We start from the raw sequence: 21,881 nt of genomic DNA, 5'->3' as shown, positions 1-21,881 counted from the left end.
AAACCTCTTATCTGGGGTTAAAAGCAAGGATCACTGTTCAGGGCTTTTTTTTCTTCATATTCACACACACATATATATATATATATATATATATAATATATAATTATTAAAAAAAAAAAAAAACTTGCCTTCATGTTTAAGAAATAATAACTGTACTGTTTGTATGGGATTTACCATACCTGCTAACCATCGACTGTAAATGATAATGTGTTCTGTATGTATTATCTCTGCTCTGCTCTACTTGCAACTTTCTGAATTTAAAAAAACAAAAACAAAGAAAAGCACCTTAAAAATACTCGTTATTGCAGATAACACGTGTACATCTTCATTTACACATGCTGCTGCTAAGGAACAGGCCTACTATGAAGTGAAACTAAATAAGGGTTATTACAGGAAGTCGCCGGGGGAGGCGCTGTAGTCAGCGCGTATGACAAACTGGGCAGGGGCGAAGAAGAAGAGGAAACCTCCGGGAAGCATTGGCGAGCCAGCTAGCGAGATTAAATCGGAGGGCTGTGTGTGTGTGCGCGGACAAGCCCTCTCAGACTACAGCGCCGGGTCGTCGTTAAACGTGGTTAGTTTTGCCTAGCGCCGTCGTCTGTCGTCGTCCCTCCATTAATGGTACGTTGACCGACCTGACAGCCAGCGCCAGGGGCGCGTGGTGGCGCGCGCTGGCTCTTTCCAGTCTCCGGTTCGCAGTTTGTTGATTAATAATTCCGCTCTCATACTGGAAGGTCACCATTATATTGAGATGGTAGTTGTTTGTTTGTTGGCTTTTAAATGGTGTTTCATGTTTTGAATCGGTTAACTCCCGGCGCCGTCCAAAACGCACGAGCGTGTCGGTCGCGCGCTGGCGCACGAGCGCGCGCACGCGAGGGCGCTTGTAAACAGTCGCGCGGTGTCCCTCCCCGTCTCGCGTCAACGTTATAACGGGTCACAACGCCGCGCGTGGTGGTAAGTGGCGCCGCCGCCGTTACCGACGGTCGTTAAATCGCCGGGGCTCCGGTGTCACGGCACCCTGGGCGTGACCCGCGCACGCACGCGGCTTCAGTCTCGTGCAGACGTGACCGGCGCACTGGTTTCGGTGGGTCACTGGTTACCAGAACTCCCAGTCACGGCTGCTCTTAAACAGCGTTTTGTTGTGCGATCGAGCGACGTTGCACTGAACCGGTTAATATTGCATGGCTGCACAGCATTTGTTTTGCACTCGGTGTTCACACGGATTTCTGCTTAAGTATTCCTTCTGAGTTATCTCCCTTTCTGTCTGGTCGTACGATCTTCATGTTGTTCGGTTGTTACGTTTTCGTCTTACGTACATTTATTGCCGACCAGAAGACTTGAGAATAGCTGCTTAAAAATTGTTTGTTTTTTTTTTGTTTTTTTTTTCAGATAAAGGGGCAATGTAACCAGTATAGCCAGTCTTCCTGCTATAAGGATTAGGTTCAGATATATTGTATAAATGATCTAGACTGCATAAATGACTTTCTGTGATGGTATTTTTTACTGTAGACCATGAGTGGCTTTTGTTGGCTTTGGCTGCTGTCTGCTCCGGAGCTCGCTATGCCTGTGTATGTACCAGAGCTGGGTGCTGTTTAGACAGTGTGTCCTTTCAGCACGGGAGTTTTTGTTAAGATGGAAAAGAAAAACCTGTGATAGACCATGCCGCCTTTCTTATTCTGTGTGTGTGTGTGTGTGTGTGTGTGTGTGTGTGTGTGCGTGCGCGCGTGCAGGATGGAGACTGCTCTGGGTCGTCTCAAGTCTCTGAGTGCTGATGAGCTCAGGGAGGAGATTGTTAAGGCCAACCTGAAGTGTGGCCCCATCACGGCCACCACGCGCTCCATTTTTGAGCGGAAGCTTGCCCGTGCCCTGCTGGACGCCGCCGACACAGGCGCCAGGGCCCTGACGGGCGGCGCTCCCCCCGGCAGCCCCGCTCCGTCCTTGGATGCCCCAGCCGGCGAGGAGGGGGATGTGGGGTATGACCTAGGCCTCAACCCCCCCGAGGAGGAACCCCTGACGGAGAACAGTGGGGCAGGGGTGTCGTCCTGTCCCCTGGCGGACGATGGTGCGTGCCCGGCCGACGCCCAGACGCCCTGCGACACCCCTCAGGTCTCGCCCACCTACTACGGCGTGTGTCCGCTGTGGGAAGACGTGCTGACAAGGAACGGTGAGACCTTCTCATAGCTCCTCTTCTCTTAAGTCACTAGCAACGTTTTCCTAACCGCGCTACCTGTGACGAGCTGTCCTGAGTTATTCATGTGAATGTGGTGGTTGGTAAAGTGTAAAGCTTTATCGTATAATTCTTTACAATCTGTTTCTCCTCGTTATGCAATGATTTAAAAAAAAAACTGATGAGATCAGAAAGGTATAACACATTGTAAAGGAACACTGATAAGCATTAAAACATAGATAAGCCTTGTTTATTGCTCAAAATGCAACTTGTATGCTTTGCTGTAAATAAAATTGAAGCTATAATAATTTGAATAATAATTAGGCTGTAGCCTGATTTGGCTTTTTTGAAGTGCGACATGAAGAGGGAGCACGTGTATTGCCTCATCGTTGAGCGAGTAGGCCTGGGACTCAGTAAACTGCTCACTGCTCCAGTGAAACGGCATGTCCCGTATCTTTAGCTTTCAACGGTTCCTGCTTGGAGAATCCACATGTACACTTGATCCAGTTTAAAGGCGCATTGTCATTCTCACCACCAAAAAGTAACAAACATTTATGAAAGTTTGTTTCCATAAACTGCAGCTCACGTGAGATGAAGAATCAGATTGCTTTGTTTTTGTTCCATAGCAGGGATTCCCCGCATAGAGGTGATCATGTTTAAAACAGATTTAGTACAGTGTCTGTATAATGTCTTTCACAACCTGAAGAATTGCTGGAAAAATAACGTATTGCTCCTTTTAACGGAATATCTGACAACGGAGTGACAGTAGTGCCGGCCGCACTGAATATGCATTGATATGGTCATCAACATCGGGTTAGGTGTGGCTTCTAAATGTTTTCTTAAAAGCCAAGAGTCTATCCACTTTTTAAAATATTTCCTTCAACAAATCAGTGGTCTATTACTGGGGGAGTATCACCATCTATAGGTCCGCCCTAACGTTGTCGTGGGAGATCGTTGTCTTGTTTGTGTTGTTTCGTTCAGTCTGTCCCCTCAGTGAGCAAGCTTGCTAACAGTTAGAGAGATTTTCTTGAGTCGACCACAAAAAGATGTTCACCTTTAGCTGCATCAGCACTGACCGGTGAACCACGGAAAGATGCTGTTTTCAGGTTTAACACTTAGGCTACTAGCTATGAGTTGGTGAAGAGACTAAGATTAAGGGATTGCTGCTAGGTGGCTAGTGTTGGGTGATTTTTGGTAAGTATACACCGGAGACGCTTGAGACGCTGCTGTCTTGCAGTGATGCGTTACGCCGTAAAGATATGGTGAGTGTTTCAGTCAGGGTCACGGCACCAGATCGAGTGGAAGCTTCAGAGGACGCGTTCTGTACTCAGACCTGCAGTGTTTCAAGGCAATGCCCCTGACCTGCCAGGTTTGGGCCAAGCCCGACTGTCTGCAACATCTGGTCCTCATTTACCTACAAATGTGGCATGTTGTCTCGTCCAAATTCGCCAGGTGCCCTTTGTCGACTGGCACAGAGCCAAATGTGCCCAGACTGGCGATCTGACATTTGACTTAACTAAATTCCTGGCCATTGTTGAATTGGCTGATGTCGACGTTGCAAGCATCAACAATATGGCCACTGTCTCAGAAGAGAGGTGTGTTTGCTAGTCACTTGCAGTTAAAATCCAGCTCCCACTGTATATGCTATGCTATATACTTCTGTCTGTGGGGTGTGGGTGGGTGTGTTCAACTGAATGTTATCTGTAGATGTCACTCAAGCCTAGAAAGAACTCAAGGGTAGAAATGGTTATTAATCACACACACAAGCGCACACAAACAACCCCCCCCCTCATGTTTTTAATGGACCATCCCTTCATGTGAAGCTGGAGTGACTGAAGTTTTGTTTCTCTTTTGTTTCTGCATCATGGGATGGAAGATGGTTAATGACAATAACTCAGCATTGTTTGCCATGTTTATATTAGGCCTTACAGCAAAAAAAAAAAGTTTTTTTTAACTTTTGGTGGGGATGACTATGATGAGCCCAACCCTGTTGTAGGCGTCATACGGGTGTGATATTGCTGTAATGTAATTATCGTCACTGCCCTTCGCCATCAGCACATGCATGTCTAAGGTTTGCTAGATTACTGTTCCATCTGTAAGGTTTTATTAATTAAAAATGATACTAAAAACATTATTATTACAGATCTTCTAGTGGTCCTGACAAGCTGCCTGATGTTAGCCAGCTAGCATGCAGAATAACGCCGCCAACACACACACAGAGTCTTGTACAATAGCTTTGACACTTGATACAGTGTCCCTTTTATTCTTGTTTGGGACGTCTCTGAGACGTGGCCTACAGTTGGGGGGGGGAGTCTCAAGCGCCCCCTGGTGGTTGACCAGGTGTGCTTATATAAACTCATAACTGTGTGTGTTTATAAACTCATGAGGCACCTTGAGGCAGGTTTCATATCTGTTACAGAATAAACCTGATACACATTACTGCAAAAGTAAGAAAAGTGTGTGTCTGTCTGTCTGTCTGTCTCCTGGTCTTTGTAGAACGGGTCCATGTGTACACAGACCGGAAGGAAGCGCTGCAGGTGGTGAAGGTGATGAAGGGTGCACGCTTTAAGGCCTTCCCCACACGTGAGGACGCCGAGAAGTTTGCCAAGGGCATCTGTGACTACTACCCCTCCCCGAGCAAGAGTGCCCCCTGCCTGTCCCCTGTTAAAGCTGCCCTCAGCCTTCACAAAGGTGCACCAGAGCCACCCATCCAAACTACCCCATTCTAACCTCTAACGCTCAGGTCCTGACCCCATTTTAATCTGTCTGTGCCTCCTGCCCTCTTACCTTTTCTCTCCGTTTCTCCCAGAGGGCTGTGCGCTGGCAGAGGTGGACAGCATCAGCCGCGAGCGTGCGAACAGCTTCAAGAGTCCGCGCACGCAGGACCTGACGGCCAAGCTGCGGCGGGCAGTGGAGCGGGGCGATGAGGCAGCCTTCAGCGAGCTGGTGTGGAGTAACCCGCGCTACCTCATCGGCTCCGGGGACAACCCCACTGTGGTGCAGGTGAGCACCCTCTACAGGCTCAGAGCCTGCGTGCACACTTCCTCACGTGCTCGTTTTTTGGAAAGAAAGCACTGCAGGAACTGTACATCAATATCCTGACTAATCAGTAATCACCGTCACACACGGCTTTTCATAACTGATGGTGGAGAAAATGCTTGCTTATCGTTAGTGTGTGTGCGTGCGTGTGTGTGTGTGTGTGTGTGTATATATATTCTGATGTTCTCAGTGCTGGGGGTCTGTTGTCTGAGTCTGTACAAAAGAACTCTCACAAGTGCATCATGATCTGTGTGATTGGCCTTGGTTATCTGAAATGTTTGTCAAAATGTGTAAACATATTAATTTGGGCTGCATTACTGAATCTTTGAAGGACTTGCTAAAGTGTGTGTGTGTGTGTGTGTGTGTGTGTGTGTGTGTGTGTGGGTGTGAGACAGGAGGGCTGTCGCTATAATGTGATGCATGTAGCAGCAAAGGAGAACCAGGCATCTGTGGCCCAGCTGCTGTTGGACACGCTGGAGAACCCTGAGTTTATGAGGCTCATGTACCCCGATGACCAGGACGGCATGTTGTACAAACGTATCCGCTACATCATAGACCTGTACCTCAACACACCCGATAAGGCCGTGAGTCTCACTCTCTCACTCTCTCACACACACACACAGGACAGCATGCTGTACAAACACATCCACTACATCATAGACCTGTACCTCAACACACCTGATAAGGCTGTGAGTCTCTCTCTCACACACACACACACACACACAGAGTCAGGTGCTGCTGTGTTAGTTGTGGTTTGTGTGCTAGGGCTTCGAGACCCCTCTCCATTTTGCGTGTAAGTTTGGCTGCGTGGATGTTGTGAACGTACTCTGCTGTCACCCCGACATCGAGAAGAACCGCAAGAACAAGTACGACCAGAGGCCAGTCGACGTGAGTTACCCACAATGCCTTGCTCTTTTAGACACTCTCATGGCATTTGAGCGCCCAGCCAACTCTGTCCTACTTTAACTCCAGGTCATCTGTGAAAGAATGAAGGACAAAAGTCAAATCCAGGAGGTCAAGCAGAAGATTAGCGAATATTTAGAAGGTAATTAACCTAATTGTTCAGTTAAAACAACACGCACACAATTTTGTTTTAGCCGATGCTGAGGCTGCTTTTTAATTCTCTTGTAGACCGATTCTACGTGCCCCTCCTACGAGCAGCTGATAACTCATCCCAGGCTGTGATTGGTGCCACTTGGTCACCTGAACGAATGGAAAACCTGTCGCCGCAGATACCCAGAAGCCCCATGGAGCCTGTGATGATGGTGAGGGCCTTCGCTGGCCCTCTAAGCCCTTTGAACGTGAGTTAAGCAGGGAGCGGGAGAGGGTGTGCGAGGCCATGAACAGGGCTGCTTCTGGTGCTCTGACGGAGCCTGACTGGTCGTGCTGGTGTTGTGCTGCCTAGGCAGAGGAGTTTCGGAAAGTGTGGAAGACGCCCCCTAGAGAGCGAGCGGAGTATTTCCACCACATCCTGAAGTCCGACCCGGACCGGGGAGCCGAACGGGTGGGCAGGTGGGAACACAGCTCGCAAACATATACGCATACATACATACATACATACATACATAATATACTCACTCACTCACACCCCTGACTGTTGATCCCTGTATGTGGTTGCTGATCCTTATCTTAAAATGTAAACACACATTTGAAATGTAAACACACATTTGAGTTACCTGGGTTTGGACTGCACTCTTAGGAACTTGTGTGTTTGTACATGTTTGCTGTGTCTGTGAGCGGACGCACACAGGCTCCTGGCGCGTGAGCACGGCCACCCCTGGGCAGAGTACTGGGGTTTCCTGGACGGGTTTGTAGATCTGGCCTCCACCCATGGCCTCCAGTGCCTGGAGGAATACCTGAGCAGGAAGAACTTCACTGAGCGCCTCCACGATGAGCCCGGTGAGAATGAGACCAGCAACCGGTTCCGCACGCCGTCTCCTGGTAAGACTGGTTTAATCGTGGCAGTGTGACTCACCATTTACACATCCAATTTAATAATAATAATTCTGTATTTGGGAAGTAGGTCGTGTGGGGGTGGGTGCTTGTGCGCACGCACGTACGTTGGTGTATATAGGGTCCTCTATATTTGAAGAGTAGGTCTGTTCTCTGTTTGTCTGTCAGTCTGTATGACGAGGCTGTTTTATGAAATTCCAGGCAAACTGAAGAGGTTCAGTAACTCCGTGTCGGTGGGGGCGTTCCTGGACGAGGGCGGCGACATCTCACTGGAGGAGATGAAGAACCGGCAGAACGCCGCCCTCACAAGCATCTCCGGCTGCCCCCGAGACGCCCCGCGGGGCTCGGCCCCGGGGAGCCGGGAGGTCCACATCCTGCCTGTGCCACCGGGTTCCGCCCTCATCGAGGAGGGGAAGAACGGGGAGGGTGAGGCCGAGGAAGAGCGCACGCCCCCACGTGGCTCCACCTCCCTGCCCTCGCCCATATCCAACCTGATGGCGGAGTTCGAGCGCATGTCCCTGCACGACTACCCGGACGATGGTCCCAGGGAGAGGCGACGGAGTGGGGGCAGGCGCCACCGGGACACCGGGACTGTGGAGATTGCCTCCAGCCTTGGCCGCCTCAACCTGGAGGAGGACGGGGCTAAGGCGGAGGGGGCATCGACTAGCGGGAGCTCGGAGGAGTACTTCATGGCGGAGGAGGGTATGAGGACTCGATCGGGGTCAGCGGGGGAGAGGTCGCCCTGTGCGCGCTCCAGGTCATGGGATCATGGGAGCTCCACCTCCTCCGGCTCTTACAAATCCTTTGACCGCTTGCACGATGTCATCCCCACCACGCCACCGCGGGCCAGGAAAGGGCTGTTCATCGAAGGGTGAGTGTGCCAACAAGGGGCATTCTTCTGGAGGATCCAGTGCTGTACGCTGGAGCCCCGGGGCTGATGTTCACAGCACATGGATTACGGTCCCACTCCTCCACACGACTGAGAGCTTAGACTTGCAGTCACTGGTCTGACCCTGAACCAATGGTCTAACCTAGACAATGGGGTTTAACCACAGTTGTCTGACCTGCTGTTGTTTGCTGGTCATTGACCTGGAGTGTGTTGTGTGTCTGTGTCTAGAGGCTCAGTGGTGTCAGTATTGTGAATATGAAAAGTAATGGCATCCGCGTCATGAATATGCAAAACGAGGGAGTCGGTATTGCAAATATGCAAAATGACGCAACCGTGCCATGGCCTTCGCAAGGTCCTGACATCTAGTCCACTGAACCACGGGGGGGGGGGGTTGATCCCTGAGTGGCAGCCAGGTACTGTGCCCTCTCCAGGTTGGCGTTCCTGCGTTCACAGACCTCCTCCCCTTTCCCCGACCCAGGGATTCGCCCTCCAGGCTAGACCATGAGGTGCTCGCTGCCATCGAGGGTGTCGACATCGACCCGCTCAGGTTCCCCAGCGTGCACAGGTGGAAAAGCACAGTGCAGACATACTCCAGTGTGGAGAGGGAGAGGTGAGGATGCGCCATACCATGCTTCGCTAAACTAATTATTGACCTGAAGCAATAGATCTGAAAAAAGTTATGGCTTGGATAGTATACCTTCCTTTATTTCTGACCTATTACTTTGTGTAAAGTGGAAAAAGACACTTTATTTGTAAAACACATTCCAACATGTATAAGTGCAAATTTGTTTTGCGCAGGCTTAAGTCTCTGTCAGTGTGTCTGTCTACGTGTCTTTCAGCTGGCCGACTCCAGCTGTGATGAAGAGTCACTGTAGGTTCCAGTCCCTGACGCCTGGATCTCCTGTGAGCGTTCTCGTCTCCCCAGCTAACCGGTACAGTCCAGCTAGACACGCCCACTCCCCCGATTACACAAGCCCTGGACGCTACAGCCCCGCCCATCCTAGCTACAGCCCCGCTCACCCTAGTTACAGCCCTGCCAGCTACATCCAGCGCATACGTCTCAAGTACTTCGGTGATTCGCCTATATAGCAAATAGCCCCGTCCCCCCCTTCACAGTGGACCCCCTCCCCCCCCCCATCCATTTCAGCCCAGATGTGGGTGATGTCACAATGCAAGCTGCGGAATCTCATGAGAGGAACATCCAGCTTTGCCCCTCTGGCTGCAGTTTCTGTAGAAATGGAATTCCAATTCCACGGCAGACGTTTGCTTCGGAATCTCAGAACGTTCCTCCTTGTTCCATTCTGCCGCCGAACACAATTTTCCCAAACAGACGTTTCCTAGAGGTTTGGAATCATAAACTCCATGTGGTACTTTAGTGTGGGGTACGCATTGTGAATGGTAGTGTATATTTTTAAACAAGTCTCCTTTCTTATATATTTGTGTGTATGTTCGCGCGTGGATTTTGTCCGTAATTATTTATGGGTCAAAACAAATTATCAATCATAAAAACTTTCAGTTCCAAATTTGGCATTTGTTAATAACAGAATGAACAACCCTCATTTAAAAAATAATCAATGGAATGAAAAATCACATTACTTCACAAAGAAAGTGAAATTATAAAAAAAAACAAAAAAAAACTGTATTACTCTTACAATATAACTAACAGTAGCACAAACTCCTGGAAGAGGCTGGTCTGGAGTAAACTGCCTTAATCACTAATGTTCTTTCCCCTACACCATTGTGCCCCCACTGGCAAAGTGGCATTTTCACAGATGATTTTACTCAAAATCATTAGTCTGGGAAAAGTCAATTATGACTTATAAACTAGGAAAATTTGCCCTGTTGTATTTCCGTTGAACAATAAATATGTCGCTTGTTTGTATGTGCGCGTTTGTTTTGCACTTTTTAAAAAGCTTTCTTTCTGTAGACGTGGCGTAGCAGAGCTCAGCAGCACTCAGCCCAGTTTGGGTAATTTTGTTTCACAAGTAAAGCTGCTGTAATCGGTGTCACCGTTTCCCCTCCAAGTTACGCCCTTGCTCCCTTACGACGCATACACGTACTACGTCCTCATTTGGTTAAAATACAGCTAGATAGCTTTGAAATTTTTTTTGTTATTTACAGAACCCAGGACTTTTCCAACTCGGATCAGATTTTAGCGAGACCTACCTGAATATGGAAAAAACCCATTTGGTGTCTTGCGAAGAGTCGATGCCTGCGCACAAACTGAGCTTATATGGAGCCGGGCTTTGGGAGGGAAAGAGAAAGTCAGTGTGGGGTAGTCTGGAACAGTAGCATTCGCATATGCGCTGTTGTTTTTCCGTTCCGTTTGACCCGTTTAACTCAAAGCTGGACACCTTCCTCAGCCGTAGCAACAGGAGAGCAGCACTGAGCTGGAGTTGCCATTAAACATCGGGATGAGCCGTGTTTTTTTTTACTTTCATTTTAATTTAATTTGTGTTTCCCACCCCCGCATGCAATTCTAGTTCTATTTTATTACGTGTCATAGGAGAAAGAATTTGATGTACTACTGAAAAACAAATAAAGTGCACATTATCTTGTAACCCATTTTTACTGTCTCAATTTGATAGAAAGAATATCCCAGACTTGAAAATGTTAAATGTGCTTTATTTCTGGGTGAAATGAAAGAACTGACAGTGACCTTACTGACCAAGTTTTAATCATATCAAAAATCAAACCACACCAACTTTAAGGTAATGATCATTTCGAACAAGTCCTATTGCTGCATCCTCACTCGTGTGCGCGCTTCATACAAAAGACTTGCGCATGCCGACACACTTCACTACCGTTGCTGAGTGTTGGCCTTGATAAAATCTTTGATTTCAAGTTCTTAACTAACTGAAAACATTCACAAACGGCACTGAAGACAGCCACACACCATTCACCAACTTCACGTCAAGGCCTCGGATTTGCGTGAAACCCCATGAAAAACAACTCTTTTGCACCAGTCAGAAGAGTCTGCAAAGAGCCAAGAGTTTTTAGAGCAGAGGGTTTCCTAGAATAGCGCTAATAAATAAAACACTTGCTGGTGTCATTCCCTCCACATTTTTCAAGGATGGGTTCAGAAAACGGAGGGCGTAAGGCCCGGATTCACAGGGCATCGTCGCGCACTGCTCGGTCTGAGATCATCATCTCATCCTTAACGCTGCCCTGTGAGTCCAGGCCCTGAGGAACAATGATACTTTACCCAAAAATAGCAACATCACATTTACTTTGAAGACTCTTGGGGACAACTGAAGGAGCAGCAGGCCAAGACTTGAGGAGAAACACTCAGCACCTTTCAGAGAAATGTTTCATATGCAATTCCACATACTCATTGTAGTCATGCAGGGATTCTTGTACAAGTGTATTCTTCATTAAAAAATAAAAATATAAATGCGTTACATGTATGCCTCAAACTTTTTTCTGAAAGTTTCCAGAAATTTCCAGCAAGTATGCACCCCTGCCTTCTGCTCCGAGGAGTAGCATTCGGACCAGACTGGGTCAGGCGAGGGTGGTGGATCAGGTGCGGGTAACCTTGTCCGGGGGCATGAAGCCAGAGTCTCCGAGCGCTCGCAGGGCCACGCGACCGCTCGGGCGGATCGTCAGCCACGTGATGCTGCCATTGTTCAGACCCAGACGCAGCCAGCCCTCCGGCGGGAACTGCAGCGCTCTAAAACACACACGCACAAGAACAAACACGCACACCAGTCGCGCACACACAGAGGATCACACTCACAGTGAGTGACGCGACACAGACCCTAGAGAATTCCACCGGTGTTCTACAGTAAGTAAATGATAGAGTTGCAAATCAGGGTACAACTTTCTATGACTGAAGAAGAGTGTACCAGTTTTGCACAGTTCCAACATAAAAGCACGAACATACAGCTGTGTAAAGAGCCACCCAGAAAACACCACAGTTCAGATGGGTTCTGATTTAAATCCCTGACCACATGCAAGTCATGAGACACGCATGCATGCACACACACACCTGCACACAAAATAGCGGATGACGTTAGCGTGACAGACGATGATCTCGTAGCTGTCCTCCTTCTGCTTGGGCTCGGCCCGGTGGATGTAGCGGCGGAAAGCTGCCTCAATGCGTGCGCCGTCTTCGTGGTACTGCTGGAAGTAGCAAAGAGGATCACACGCGACGGCACACGTGACACGCTCCCCACGCTGCACACACGTGCAGTGCTATCCTTCACGTAGCTCGCCACACGAGATGCTTCCTGACAGAACTATCTGAACAAAAATGAGCTATGGCAATAGGTCGTTTTGATCTACACTGAGCAAAAGACACCTGACAAACTGTTTGTTCTCTCAACAGCCGACAAGACACACCTACAGAGTTTCACAGAGTAAATATTTACTGCATGTTAAAATAAGATGTAGTATTTGACAAGACTACTGCACTTCCCGAACAATAAAGCAATAACACTACCTAAACTACTTGATTTAAAAAGCATCAACACCACCATCTTAATGTGGTTAAACTAACAGCTTTGCTACCTGTGCCACACTACTGTTCAGCTACGCCCAAGACCCTGTCATTCCCACACAGCTATCAAGACCCTGTCATTCCCACACAGCTATCAAGACCCTGTCATTCCCACACAGCTATCAAGACCCTGTCATTCCCACACAGCTATCAAGACCCTGTCATTCCCACACAGCTATGCCCACTCTGGCCTCGATGTCCTACCCCAGCGATCCAGTATGAATGGCAAAAGGCCCGAGCGGAGTTGTACACGTTTATGTTTTGGGGATGAGAGCTGGCATGAAACTCTTAAATCTTAACACACGTGTCATTCAGTGTCAAATCACCAGGCCTCAACACCACCTCAACCCTCTGGATTCTAGAGCAACTGTAGAAGAGGATCCAAACTGATGTCAGCTACGTCTGAAATAAAACTGGGTGTTTGACATCACCGACACACACAAACAAATGTTCAGACGGTGTCATCACTTTGGTTCTTCTGTGCCAGGTAGTGTTGAGACCACTTATTAGGAGGTGATCTGACCAGAAATGATGTATGTTTCTTAAGGCCTGCAATGAGCACGCGTATAACAGATGTATAACAGGTAACAGGTGGGTAAAGGTGTGTGTGTGAACAGTATTGAACATGTATTAACAGGTGTGCAACAGCTGTGTAATGGGTGTGTCAAGGTGTGAAGCAGGTGTATGAACAGATGCACAAGACATCTGAGAGTACTAACCACAGCTTCAGGCTTCCAGTGGCTCACGGGAGGTACAGGTTCTATGGGTGCCCCTTCTCGCAACAAATCACAGCTCACCAGCTCCACCCCTACACACACACACACACACACACACACACTTTTAGAATCGGGCAGTACAACATTTGTAATAGTGCTGGTCTGAGTGAGAAGCTCAGAGGGCAGCTGTGTGGTGACGACGGTCCTGTTCTCGCCTGGCAGGTATCTGCTGATGATGTTGGCGGTCTCCGTAGCCCGGGCCATGCTGGAATGAATGAGCACATCGTATTGGAGACCCAGTGCTGCCAGCCTCTGCCCTGTGAGCTCAGCCTGCTCGCGACCTGCAGCGCAGAGTGCAGTCAGACACCACACAAACACTCAGAACACTCACACTGTCCCATCAGCGCACGCCGAGTGCACTCAGATTACACTCAAACTCGACATTCAAACCGGTGAAATATTCAGCGTGTTCAAACTCACAAAGAAGCAAGAGGGCAACACACACAGCGCTGAGCCTTGTGCTCCTGTACCTAAAGGAGTGAGCGTTTTCTCCCGGTCTCTGTTCCCGTTGAGGTTGTACTGGGAGTGTCTGATGAGGAAGATGTGGCGTGTTGCTGTGGGTTTACTGTTCTCCGCCTCTGAGCTGTTCTCCTCTTTGCTCCTCTCCTTCCTCCTCGGGTTGGAGGTGGGGTCTCGTCTGCACAGAGAGGGGGACAACACGTCAGATTCCGGCGCCGTCACACGCGTGCGTTTCCAGGCTGCGAACGTGACTGACTTGACCCGAGAACCTCAATCCCAGTCAACCACTGAGGAGCTGGAGGGAGTCAGAACAGGTTTCACTGGTCCATCGCGCTCATTCTCCTCCTTCCTGCCCTCTCACGTCAACGCAGCCTCCCATGATGTCGTTCAGCCAAGCCTCAGAGCACAACAGGGCAACGTACAAACAGAAATGAAAGTAACCAGAGACGAATCTCTTCCTTCCTCGACATTGATGGAACGGTGTCGAGTTTTCCACGCGGAACTGCACCGTCTTTCGCCCATCTTATAGCTAGAGATGCACATGTAGCTCATGAGAAAGTCGGAGACGAGAACAAAACCAAAACCGAATCTATATTACGGCACGACACTTACTTATCCCAGTTGTTATCCCATCCGTATCCGCTAGGCTGCACGCTGTGGTTCCCCGGAGCCCACGGGCTCGGGTGAGCCGCGTGAAGAACACCGACTCCCGCTTTGGAACGTCCGCCGCGGTTGTCTCCGAAATATTCACGCGACTCGGCGGCGCAAAGCAGAAGCGCCGAGCCGCCCGCGAGCCCGCACGCGGCTGCGACGGCCCTACGGAAAGACATCGCGACGACCGAGACGCTGCCCTCCACGAGTCACGCCGACGCGCGCCGGGTGACGCACGACGTCCTCGTGCTTCTGGTCGCCCTCGCGCGGGCGGACCGCGCAGTTGCTCCGTTAACGGCGTTTGAACTTCTGAAGTAAAACTTCAGAAAGATAGACAGCTAGAAAGGGCTGAAGGATAAGAATAAAAAAATTAATTAGCAACGAAAACGTCCGCTAAATGAACAAAATAAAAGTCCTAAAATTCTAATAATTCAGTCATCTGAAAAGAGGACAACGCTGCATGTAAACAGCAAACAAACAGTAAACCCAAAACATAACATTTCTAAATATTTGTAATATCTGGGGAAAACTGCAGTGCCCTGTAGTTAAAGACGTTGAGGTGGTAAACAACTGCGATGTAGTACACAAGATTTCCAGAGAAACGGGACGTTTCTGACAGAGAGGTCCTTCAGCTCTGCAAGAAAAGCACTTCTGGAGTTCTAAGTAAAACCAGTTTATATTAGAAAAGTAGATGTTTATAACATTTATTCGTCACTTAAAGATGATCTTTGTTTTGGAAGACCCTGTCCAGTTCTAATTTCTTACTGACTTCATTGCTAACAACTGGCAACGCAAACAGAATCATAATGTAGTGTCCATTACTACTAAAATGCCTTGCCACTGGAAACGACAAAACCTTAATTCTGATGTACTGAAGGTGTTCAGTAAGCCTTCTCTTGGTTTCTCCAGCGAAAAGCTGATTAAATGTATTTCAAGAGATACAGCAGGCAACTCCTGCAGCAATGCATGAGGAGAAATGGGTGCTAATTGATCCTTTCGTGCCGGTTATTTTAGTGCGGTGTAGGTCATCATACCCTCCTTCCCATTAGGTGGCGCTAACACGAGTCGGAGAACCCACAGTAAGCGTTTGGCTACGAGGGAGACGCTGCACCTTCTGAAGACCAGTGGGGTGCATACTGTACTGTTTGGTTTAACGCGACATTTTTGGGTGCAGGACATTATGGACACAGACGAGGAAGGGGAGGACGACTGCGACATCAGCGCAGACTTGCTGGATGCGTCAGGTATGATACGGGTGTAGCTGTTCACGCGGATAAAACCTTGGGGGCTTGCCCACCATTCAGCAGTCGCTGAATGACCGTCCACTTTCCCACGTTAGTCCGTCAGCACTGGTAAACGCGCGGAGGTCGAGCGCGATGTCGCGGAGGAAGACTCGAGCGCTTCGCGTTTGCTGTGTCGTTTCAGCGTGCGCGAGCAGGCGTGCGGGCGGCGCGCGCGACAGAGTGATCCTTCACTTTGACCTGGACTGCTACTACGCTCAGGTGGAGATGATCCGGAACCCAGCCCTGCGGACCAAACCTTTAGGTGAGGAGATCACAGATTCACTGTGGTGACGACCACAGTCAGGCTCCTTCAGCGGCCACTGCTGGGGGATGACGGGTGGTGTCTTGTCTTTCAGGAGTCCAGCAGAAGTACATTATTGTTACCTGTAACTACCTGGCCAGAGAGCTTGGCGTCACTAAGCTGATGTCGCTGAAGGAGGCTCTGGAGAGATGTCCTCAGCTGGTGATCGTTAAGGGAGAGGACCTCACCTGCTACAGGGAGATGTCGTACAGGGTCACAGGTACGCCGAAACCCTGCCCCTCCGTTGTGTTGTAGAATGGGATACAGAATATTGTGGTATTCGAGATCTCACCTTGTTTGTTGTTTACCCACTCACAAATGACTTGACAGTGTTCTAAGGTAAAGTTTGTACAATGCTGGACTTTAACGGTTACAGTGTGTTACATACCTAAACCCTGTTTGTTTCTGCGCAGAGCTGCTCATGTCATACTGTCCCCTAGTGGAGCGGCTGGGCTTTGACGAGAACTTTGTAGATGCTACAGAGCTGGTGGAGAACAGGCTCAAAGACACAGACATCTCCAGTCTTTCCTTTGTGGGTCACATCTACAAGCATGATGGTGAGCCAACACGCGTCAGAGGTTCCCAAACACGTCTAACGCTAATCACATCAAAACACATGGAAAAACAATGTCATGAAATGCATTAACACTAATGTACATGTAATGCTAATATAACATATAACACTGGTAACGTCTTTCATAACACTAACACTAATGACCTGCAGAATGATGTCATGTTAATGAAATCCAAAAGTGCATAATATTGAGCACATAAAAATAATAACCACAAGGATAAAACCCACAAATTGATCCAGAATGTTGGGAGACCACCACACCTTTTTATGCTCCGTGTCTGTATGGACCCCAGTGTCACTGAGCTGTTTAGTTTGGGTTATATATATCAGACATTTGAGTGCTGATGTGGGTTCAGCTCAACCCGGTCCATGTGATTATAACCGTATGGGATGGACACCTGTGATCTGATCCTGGGTCAGCTCTCCTGTTGTTTGGTGCTTCCTGCAGCCTTAGCGGTGGACGTGCAGGAGCACGCCCGGCTGGCTCTGGGCTCCATCATAGCAGCTGAAATGCGGGAGGCGCTGTGGAGCAGACTGGGTCTCACCTCCTGTGCTGGGATCGCTAGCAGCAAGCTAATGGCCAAGCTGGTATCGGGCACATTCAAGCCCAACCAGCAGACGGCGCTGTTGCCCCAGAGCACCGCTGAACTGATGGGCAGCCTGGCTGGACCCTGCAAAGTGCCTGGTAAGTGAGGCATGAAACAGCTGTTGGTTCCACTGATAATGAAAATCCAACACGTGTATATACACACACACACACACACTACTGTATACTGTTTATCCCACTACTGTACTCTGTATCAGACTGTATGTGGGCAATGTGGGTTGGGATGTGGAATACGTGGAGTGGTCCTGTGACCCTATGACCCTGTAACCCTGTCACATGTGGAACTCATTAGAGACTTGCCATTTGTCCGTGGCTGTGAGATTTTGTCTGTACAAAGCAGTAGCCCACGTACACCTAAACTGTCCAGTGTAGAGCATGCGGTTATGTATCTAATGCACATTCCCCTACATTTAGTAGTTTCAAAATGACAAATATCAAGCAGAATTAACGTGGAGAATACGTACACTGCAACTAAACACTGTGAGTATGAGGAATCGGCTACAAGACAACTGTGTACGCTGTGACTGTGTCAGGGGTCGGGTACAGGACGGGTGAGTACGCTGTAGTTAGCGCTGTGACTGTGTTAGGGATTGGCTACAGGACGGGTGAGTACACTGTAGTTAGCGCTGTGACTGTGTTAGGGATTGGCTACAGGACGGGTGAGTACGCTGTAGTTAGCGCTGTGACTGTGTTAGGGATTGGCTACAGGACGGGTGAGTACGCTGTAGTTAGCGCTGTGACTGTGTTAGGGATTGGCTACAGGACGGGTGAGTACGCTGTAGTTAGCGCTGTGACTGTGTTAGGGATTGGCTACAGGACGGGTGAGTACGCTGTAGTTAGCGCTGTGACTATGTTGGGGATTGGCTACAGGACGGGTGAGTACGCTGTAGTTAGCGCTGTGACTGTGTTGGGGATTGGCTACAGGACGGGTGAGTACGCTGTAGTTAGCGCTGTGACTGTGTTAGGGATTGGCTACAGGACGGGTGAGTACGCTGTAGTTAGCGCTGTGACTGTCAGGGGTCGGGTACAGGACGGGTGAGTACGCTGTAGTTAGCGCTATGACTGTGTCAGGGGTCGGGTACAGGACGGGTGAGTACGCTGTAGTTAGCGCTGTGACTGTGTTAGGGATTGGCTACAGGACGGGTGAGTACGTTGTAGTTAGCGCTGTGACTGTGTTAGGGATTGGCTACAGGACGGGTGAGTACGCTGTAGTTAGCGCTGTGACTGTGTTAGGGATTGGCTACAGGACGGGTGAGTACGCTGTAGTTAGCGCTGTGACTGTGTTAGGGATTGGCTACAGGACGGGTGAGTACGCTGTAGTTAGCGCTGTGACTGTGTTAGGGATTGGCTACAGGACGGGTGAGTACGCTGTAGTTAGCGCTGTGACTGTGTTAGGGATTGGCTACAGGACGGGTGAGTACGCTGTAGTTAGCGCTGTGACTATGTTGGGGATTGGCTACAGGACGGGTGAGTACGCTGTAGTTAGCGCTGTGACTGTGTTGGGGATTGGCTACAGGACGGGTGAGTACGCTGTAGTTAGCGCTGTGACTGTGTTAGGGATTGGCTACAGGACGGGTGAGTACGCTGTAGTTAGCGCTGTGACTGTCAGGGGTCGGGTACAGGACGGGTGAGTACGCTGTAGTTAGCGCTGTGACTGTGTCAGGGGTCGGGTACAGGACGGGTGAGTACGCTGTAGTTAGCGCTATGACTGTGTCAGGGGTCGGGTACAGGACGGGTGAGTACGCTGTAGTTAGCGCTGTGACTGTGTTAGGGATTGGCTACAGGACGGGTGAGTACGTTGTAGTTAGCGCTGTGACTGTGTTAGGGATTGGCTACCGGACGGGTGAGTACGCTGTAGTTAGCGCTGTGACTGTGTCAGGGGTCGGGTACAGGACGGGTGAGTACGCTGTAGTTAGCGCTGTGACTGTGTTAGGGATTGGCTACAGGACGGGTGAGTACGCTGTAGTTAGCGCTGTGACTGTGTCAGGGGTCGGTTACAGGACGGGTAAGTACGCTGTAGTTAGCGCTGTGACTGTGTTAGGGATTGGCTACAGGACGGGTGAGAAGCTGAAGGCCCTGGGTGTGCTGAGTGTCCGAGCCCTGCAGGTGGCGCCGCTGTTTGAACTGGCGTCTGAGTTCGGGGAAGCCACGGCTAAACGCATCCAGAACCTGGCCTACGGCATTGACCCTTCACCTGTGACCCCTGCAGGTCCTCCACAGGTAACACCACCTGAGCACACCTGATGGAGGTTTATATTCAGGGTGGGTACTGGACAGGTGTGTCCTGTGGTCACCGCTGGGGGCGAGTGGAAGGGTTTCTACAGCTCATGTGTAAGCTCGGCTCCGTGTTAGTGACTGTAATGTGCGGTCTGCCATTTCAGTCGCTAAGCGACGAGGACTCCTTCCGGAAGATCTCCACGGTGATGGAAGTGGAGGGCAAAGTGCGAGAGCTGCTCAGCTGCCTGATGGAGAGGTGAGCTGCCCATCCTAGTGAGTCCCGCACAATACGCCTTCCCATCCCATGTGTGTGTGTGTGTGTGTGTGTGTGTGTGTGTGTGTGTGTGTGTGTGTGTGTGTGTTTTACTAGGATGCGAAAGGATGGTAGGCTGCCTCAGACGCTGAGACTCACCCTCAGACGAAGCACCGCACTGAATCGCTGGTTCTGTCGAGAGAGCAGACAGTGTCCCATACCTCACCACACCGCACACAGAGTTGTAACTGGTACACACACACACACACACACACACACACACACAAATGTCTAATTCAGTATACCATTACTGAATTACAAGCTATTAAACATCTCAGATCTGATTTTACAGCTATCGGTCATTGTCATTTCTATTTATTGTTGTTTGTTTATTTTACTGTTTATTTCAGGGTGCAGTGACGCAGTGCCTCAGCTAGTTTCCATAGCGATGAAGCTCTTCCACAGACTGGTGGATGTGGGGGAGGGGTTCCACCTGACCCTGCTGAATGTGTGTTTCACTAACCTACAAGCCAAGGGATCTGATAGGAACTCCATCAGCTCCTACCTCACACACACACCACCCACAGCAGCACACACTTCTACACAGGGGCAGGTAAGCCACCACACTCTCTCTCTCTCTCTCTCAGCAGAAATAACTCAGTACAGGGTTTTGTTTTAAACAGCAAATTTCACTCACTCTGTTAGAATTAATAAACTCTGTTAGACTGAGTTGAGCAGTGAGATTTTGTGTTCTGCCATGTACATTAAATGCACGGACAGATGAGCTCCCACACCAGGCATTAAATACACTCTGAACATGACTATCTGTCACCTTGATTATGAATATCTTCTTGTTTTCTTCAGGACATGGTTGGGGGTTTGAGTCCTAATGGTCCCTCAAGCCGCACCCAGACTAGAACTGTGGCGGGGGTAAAGGACACACACAAGCGTAAGGAACTCTTCCCACACACAGCCCTGTCTTCATCATTCTCCTCACCACCATCATCATCATCAGAACCATTAGGCCAGAAGTCGCTGCCCCAAGCAGTCCAGGCCCATACGCCCGTACCTCCCTGGCGACCAATTCTGGAACATTCTGATGAGAAGAGAGTGGACCCTGGAGATTCCAGAAGAGCCAGTGTTCTAGAAGAGAGGAAAGGTCCGGACCTCCCTCCCCACGTTGACCCAGATGTGTTTGGAGCGCTTCCAGAACATATACAGATGGAGCTGCTGGCCAGTTTCCAGACTGGAGGTTCGGTTCCAGAAGATTCTACAGAAGCACAGGGTTCCGCCCACACCTCGCGCTTTGCAGAGCAGCTCACAGTGCACCCAAACCGAGAAGGAGGCTCACGACACAGGGAATCCAGTGTGAGTCATAGCAACCATAGCATGGCGCATAACGATGACTTCAGCACCGAGCATGCCCAAAACGAGGAGCTCTGTAGGGAAGGTCAGAGGTCAGAGGAGAGGCATGCCATGGAGGATGCAGCTGGTGTCCCTGTGGCTCAGACAAGCCACCCTGACATCCCTCCCAATGTGGATCCCTGTGTGTTCTCTCAGCTTCCACCAGACATGCAGGCTGAGCTGCTGGCAGACTGGAAACAACGCAGACCCACGCTCAAAGTCCCCTCCAAACTCGCAACCAAACACTCGGCAGCGCGAGCGGGCAAACCTGCTGCCAAGGGCTCTCAGAGCAACAGTCTGCTGAAATATTTCAAACCCAGCTGACAAGGAGCCGAACCAGGGCTACCCCCTCGTGTCTGGCTGGAGCTTGCTGCCCGCTGTCTCAGCTCAACAGGATTTTAAAAGTGCCTGTGCTTTACTGTCCACCGAACATGTTCCCTGTATCTCTGTTCCGTTCTCGGGAATCGGGCCGAGCTTGGTTCGCAGTTATTTGAGAGAGCTAATGAACGGGAAAGGGTTACTACATATACCAGAACATTTCAAATAGCCTAACACTGAGTGTTGAGTGTAAAATACTTCGGAGTTGTACTTTTATAAATAATTGGTGTTCGGAATAACAGACATGTCCTGTCTTTGTTAATAAAACAAACGTGCCTTTTGAAAAATTCAGAGGTGATGTTTTATTTAATAGAAAATGCAAGTTGATTGTCACTCATTCAGTTTGTGGGTATTCATTCACACTGATCCACTTTGTTTTGCATTTTGCTCTGGATTTTTTCAAGTCACTGCTCAGAGGTTTATGGCAGATTAGTT

The 21,881-nt window shown here is 49.5% G+C and overlaps 4 protein-coding genes across 14 annotated transcripts in view; 3 read left to right on the top strand and 1 right to left on the bottom strand.

Annotated features, from left to right (window-relative positions):
• The window catches only part of golga3 (golgin A3), a 16,448-nt gene extending 16,136 nt beyond the window's left edge, over positions 1–312 (top strand). For all 7 annotated transcript variants that reach the window (XM_035526137.2, XM_035526141.2, XM_081706305.1 and 4 more), the window contains one exon: positions 1–312. This exon is cut by the window's left edge and continues 2,020 nt beyond it. The gene's annotated coding sequence lies outside the window, so the exon portion shown is untranslated.
• Positions 313–447: 135 nt separating this feature from the next.
• On the top strand, positions 448–10,606 carry ankle2 (ankyrin repeat and LEM domain containing 2). Of its 3 annotated transcripts, none has more exons than XM_027025159.3 (13): positions 448–571; positions 1,728–2,161; positions 4,661–4,855; positions 4,974–5,167; positions 5,599–5,787; positions 5,969–6,091; positions 6,176–6,248; positions 6,335–6,504; positions 6,609–6,715; positions 6,954–7,144; positions 7,358–8,027; positions 8,524–8,655; positions 8,885–10,606. In XM_027025159.3, exons 2-13 carry the CDS (start codon positions 1,729–1,731, stop codon positions 9,132–9,134), a joined length of 2,727 nt encoding a protein of 908 aa, XP_026880960.2. In that variant the 5' UTR covers positions 448–571; position 1,728; the 3' UTR covers positions 9,135–10,606. The 3 variants fall into 3 exon arrangements, with proteins under 3 accessions (XP_026880960.2, XP_026880959.2, XP_026880961.2); XM_027025158.3 differs by having other exon boundaries at positions 458–618; XM_027025160.3 differs by lacking the exon at positions 448–571 and adding an exon at positions 681–1,081.
• A 43-nt stretch (positions 10,607–10,649) lies between these two features.
• On the bottom strand, positions 10,650–14,672 carry pgam5 (PGAM family member 5, serine/threonine protein phosphatase, mitochondrial). Of its 2 annotated transcripts, none has more exons than XM_027025173.3 (6): positions 14,391–14,672; positions 13,790–13,956; positions 13,475–13,600; positions 13,263–13,351; positions 12,034–12,167; positions 10,650–11,715 (listed from the first exon to the last, which is right to left on the bottom strand). In XM_027025173.3, the coding sequence occupies exons 1-6, from the start codon at positions 14,606–14,608 to the stop codon at positions 11,565–11,567; spliced, it is 885 nt and encodes a 294-aa protein (XP_026880974.2). In that variant the 5' UTR covers positions 14,609–14,672; the 3' UTR covers positions 10,650–11,564. The 2 variants fall into 2 exon arrangements, with proteins under 2 accessions (XP_026880974.2, XP_026880975.2); XM_027025174.3 differs by having other exon boundaries at positions 12,034–12,164.
• Positions 14,673–15,504: 832 nt separating this feature from the next.
• On the top strand, positions 15,505–21,733 carry poli (polymerase (DNA directed) iota). 2 transcript variants are annotated; one of them, XM_035526187.2, is made up of 10 exons: positions 15,505–15,673; positions 15,855–15,974; positions 16,069–16,233; positions 16,427–16,570; positions 17,036–17,272; positions 19,236–19,414; positions 19,576–19,667; positions 19,782–19,915; positions 20,075–20,277; positions 20,529–21,733. In XM_035526187.2, exons 1-10 carry the CDS (start codon positions 15,610–15,612, stop codon positions 21,390–21,392), a joined length of 2,202 nt encoding a protein of 733 aa, XP_035382080.1. In that variant the 5' UTR covers positions 15,505–15,609; the 3' UTR covers positions 21,393–21,733. The 2 variants fall into 2 exon arrangements, with proteins under 2 accessions (XP_035382080.1, XP_081562701.1); XM_081706575.1 differs by having other exon boundaries at positions 15,515–15,673; positions 15,769–15,974.
• Positions 21,734–21,881: the final 148 nt, after the last annotated feature.

This window comes from Electrophorus electricus, chromosome 1 (genome assembly GCF_041902795.1).
Source record: "Electrophorus electricus isolate QZ-2024a chromosome 1, ASM4190279v1, whole genome shotgun sequence".
Classification (NCBI taxonomy): domain Eukaryota; kingdom Metazoa; phylum Chordata; class Actinopteri; order Gymnotiformes; family Gymnotidae; genus Electrophorus; species Electrophorus electricus.
This window is presented reverse-complemented; position numbering and strand designations above follow the sequence as displayed.

Coding starts and splice junctions, on each gene's coding strand:
- ankle2 (XM_027025159.3), top strand. CDS start 1,729: ATGGAGACTGCTCTGGGTCGTCTCAAGTCTCTGAGTGCTGATGAGCTC. Junction 6,249..6,334: donor GATTAGCGAATATTTAGAAG/GTAATTAACCTA, acceptor ATTCTCTTGTAG/ACCGATTCTACGTGCCCCTC. Junction 6,716..6,953: donor GGAGCCGAACGGGTGGGCAG/GTGGGAACACAG, acceptor GGACGCACACAG/GCTCCTGGCGCGTGAGCACG.
- pgam5 (XM_027025173.3), bottom strand. CDS start 14,608: ATGTCTTTCCGTAGGGCCGTCGCAGCCGCGTGCGGGCTCGCGGGCGGC. Junction 13,957..14,390: donor TGGGATAACAACTGGGATAA/GTAAGTGTCGTG, acceptor CTCTCTGTGCAG/ACGAGACCCCACCTCCAACC. Junction 12,168..13,262: donor ACTGGAAGCCTGAAGCTGTG/GTTAGTACTCTC, acceptor TGCTACTTCCAG/CAGTACCACGAAGACGGCGC.
- poli (XM_035526187.2), top strand. CDS start 15,610: ATGGACACAGACGAGGAAGGGGAGGACGACTGCGACATCAGCGCAGAC. Junction 17,273..19,235: donor TGGACCCTGCAAAGTGCCTG/GTAAGTGAGGCA, acceptor TGACTGTGTTAG/GGATTGGCTACAGGACGGGT. Junction 19,916..20,074: donor CGCACACAGAGTTGTAACTG/GTACACACACAC, acceptor TGTTTATTTCAG/GGTGCAGTGACGCAGTGCCT.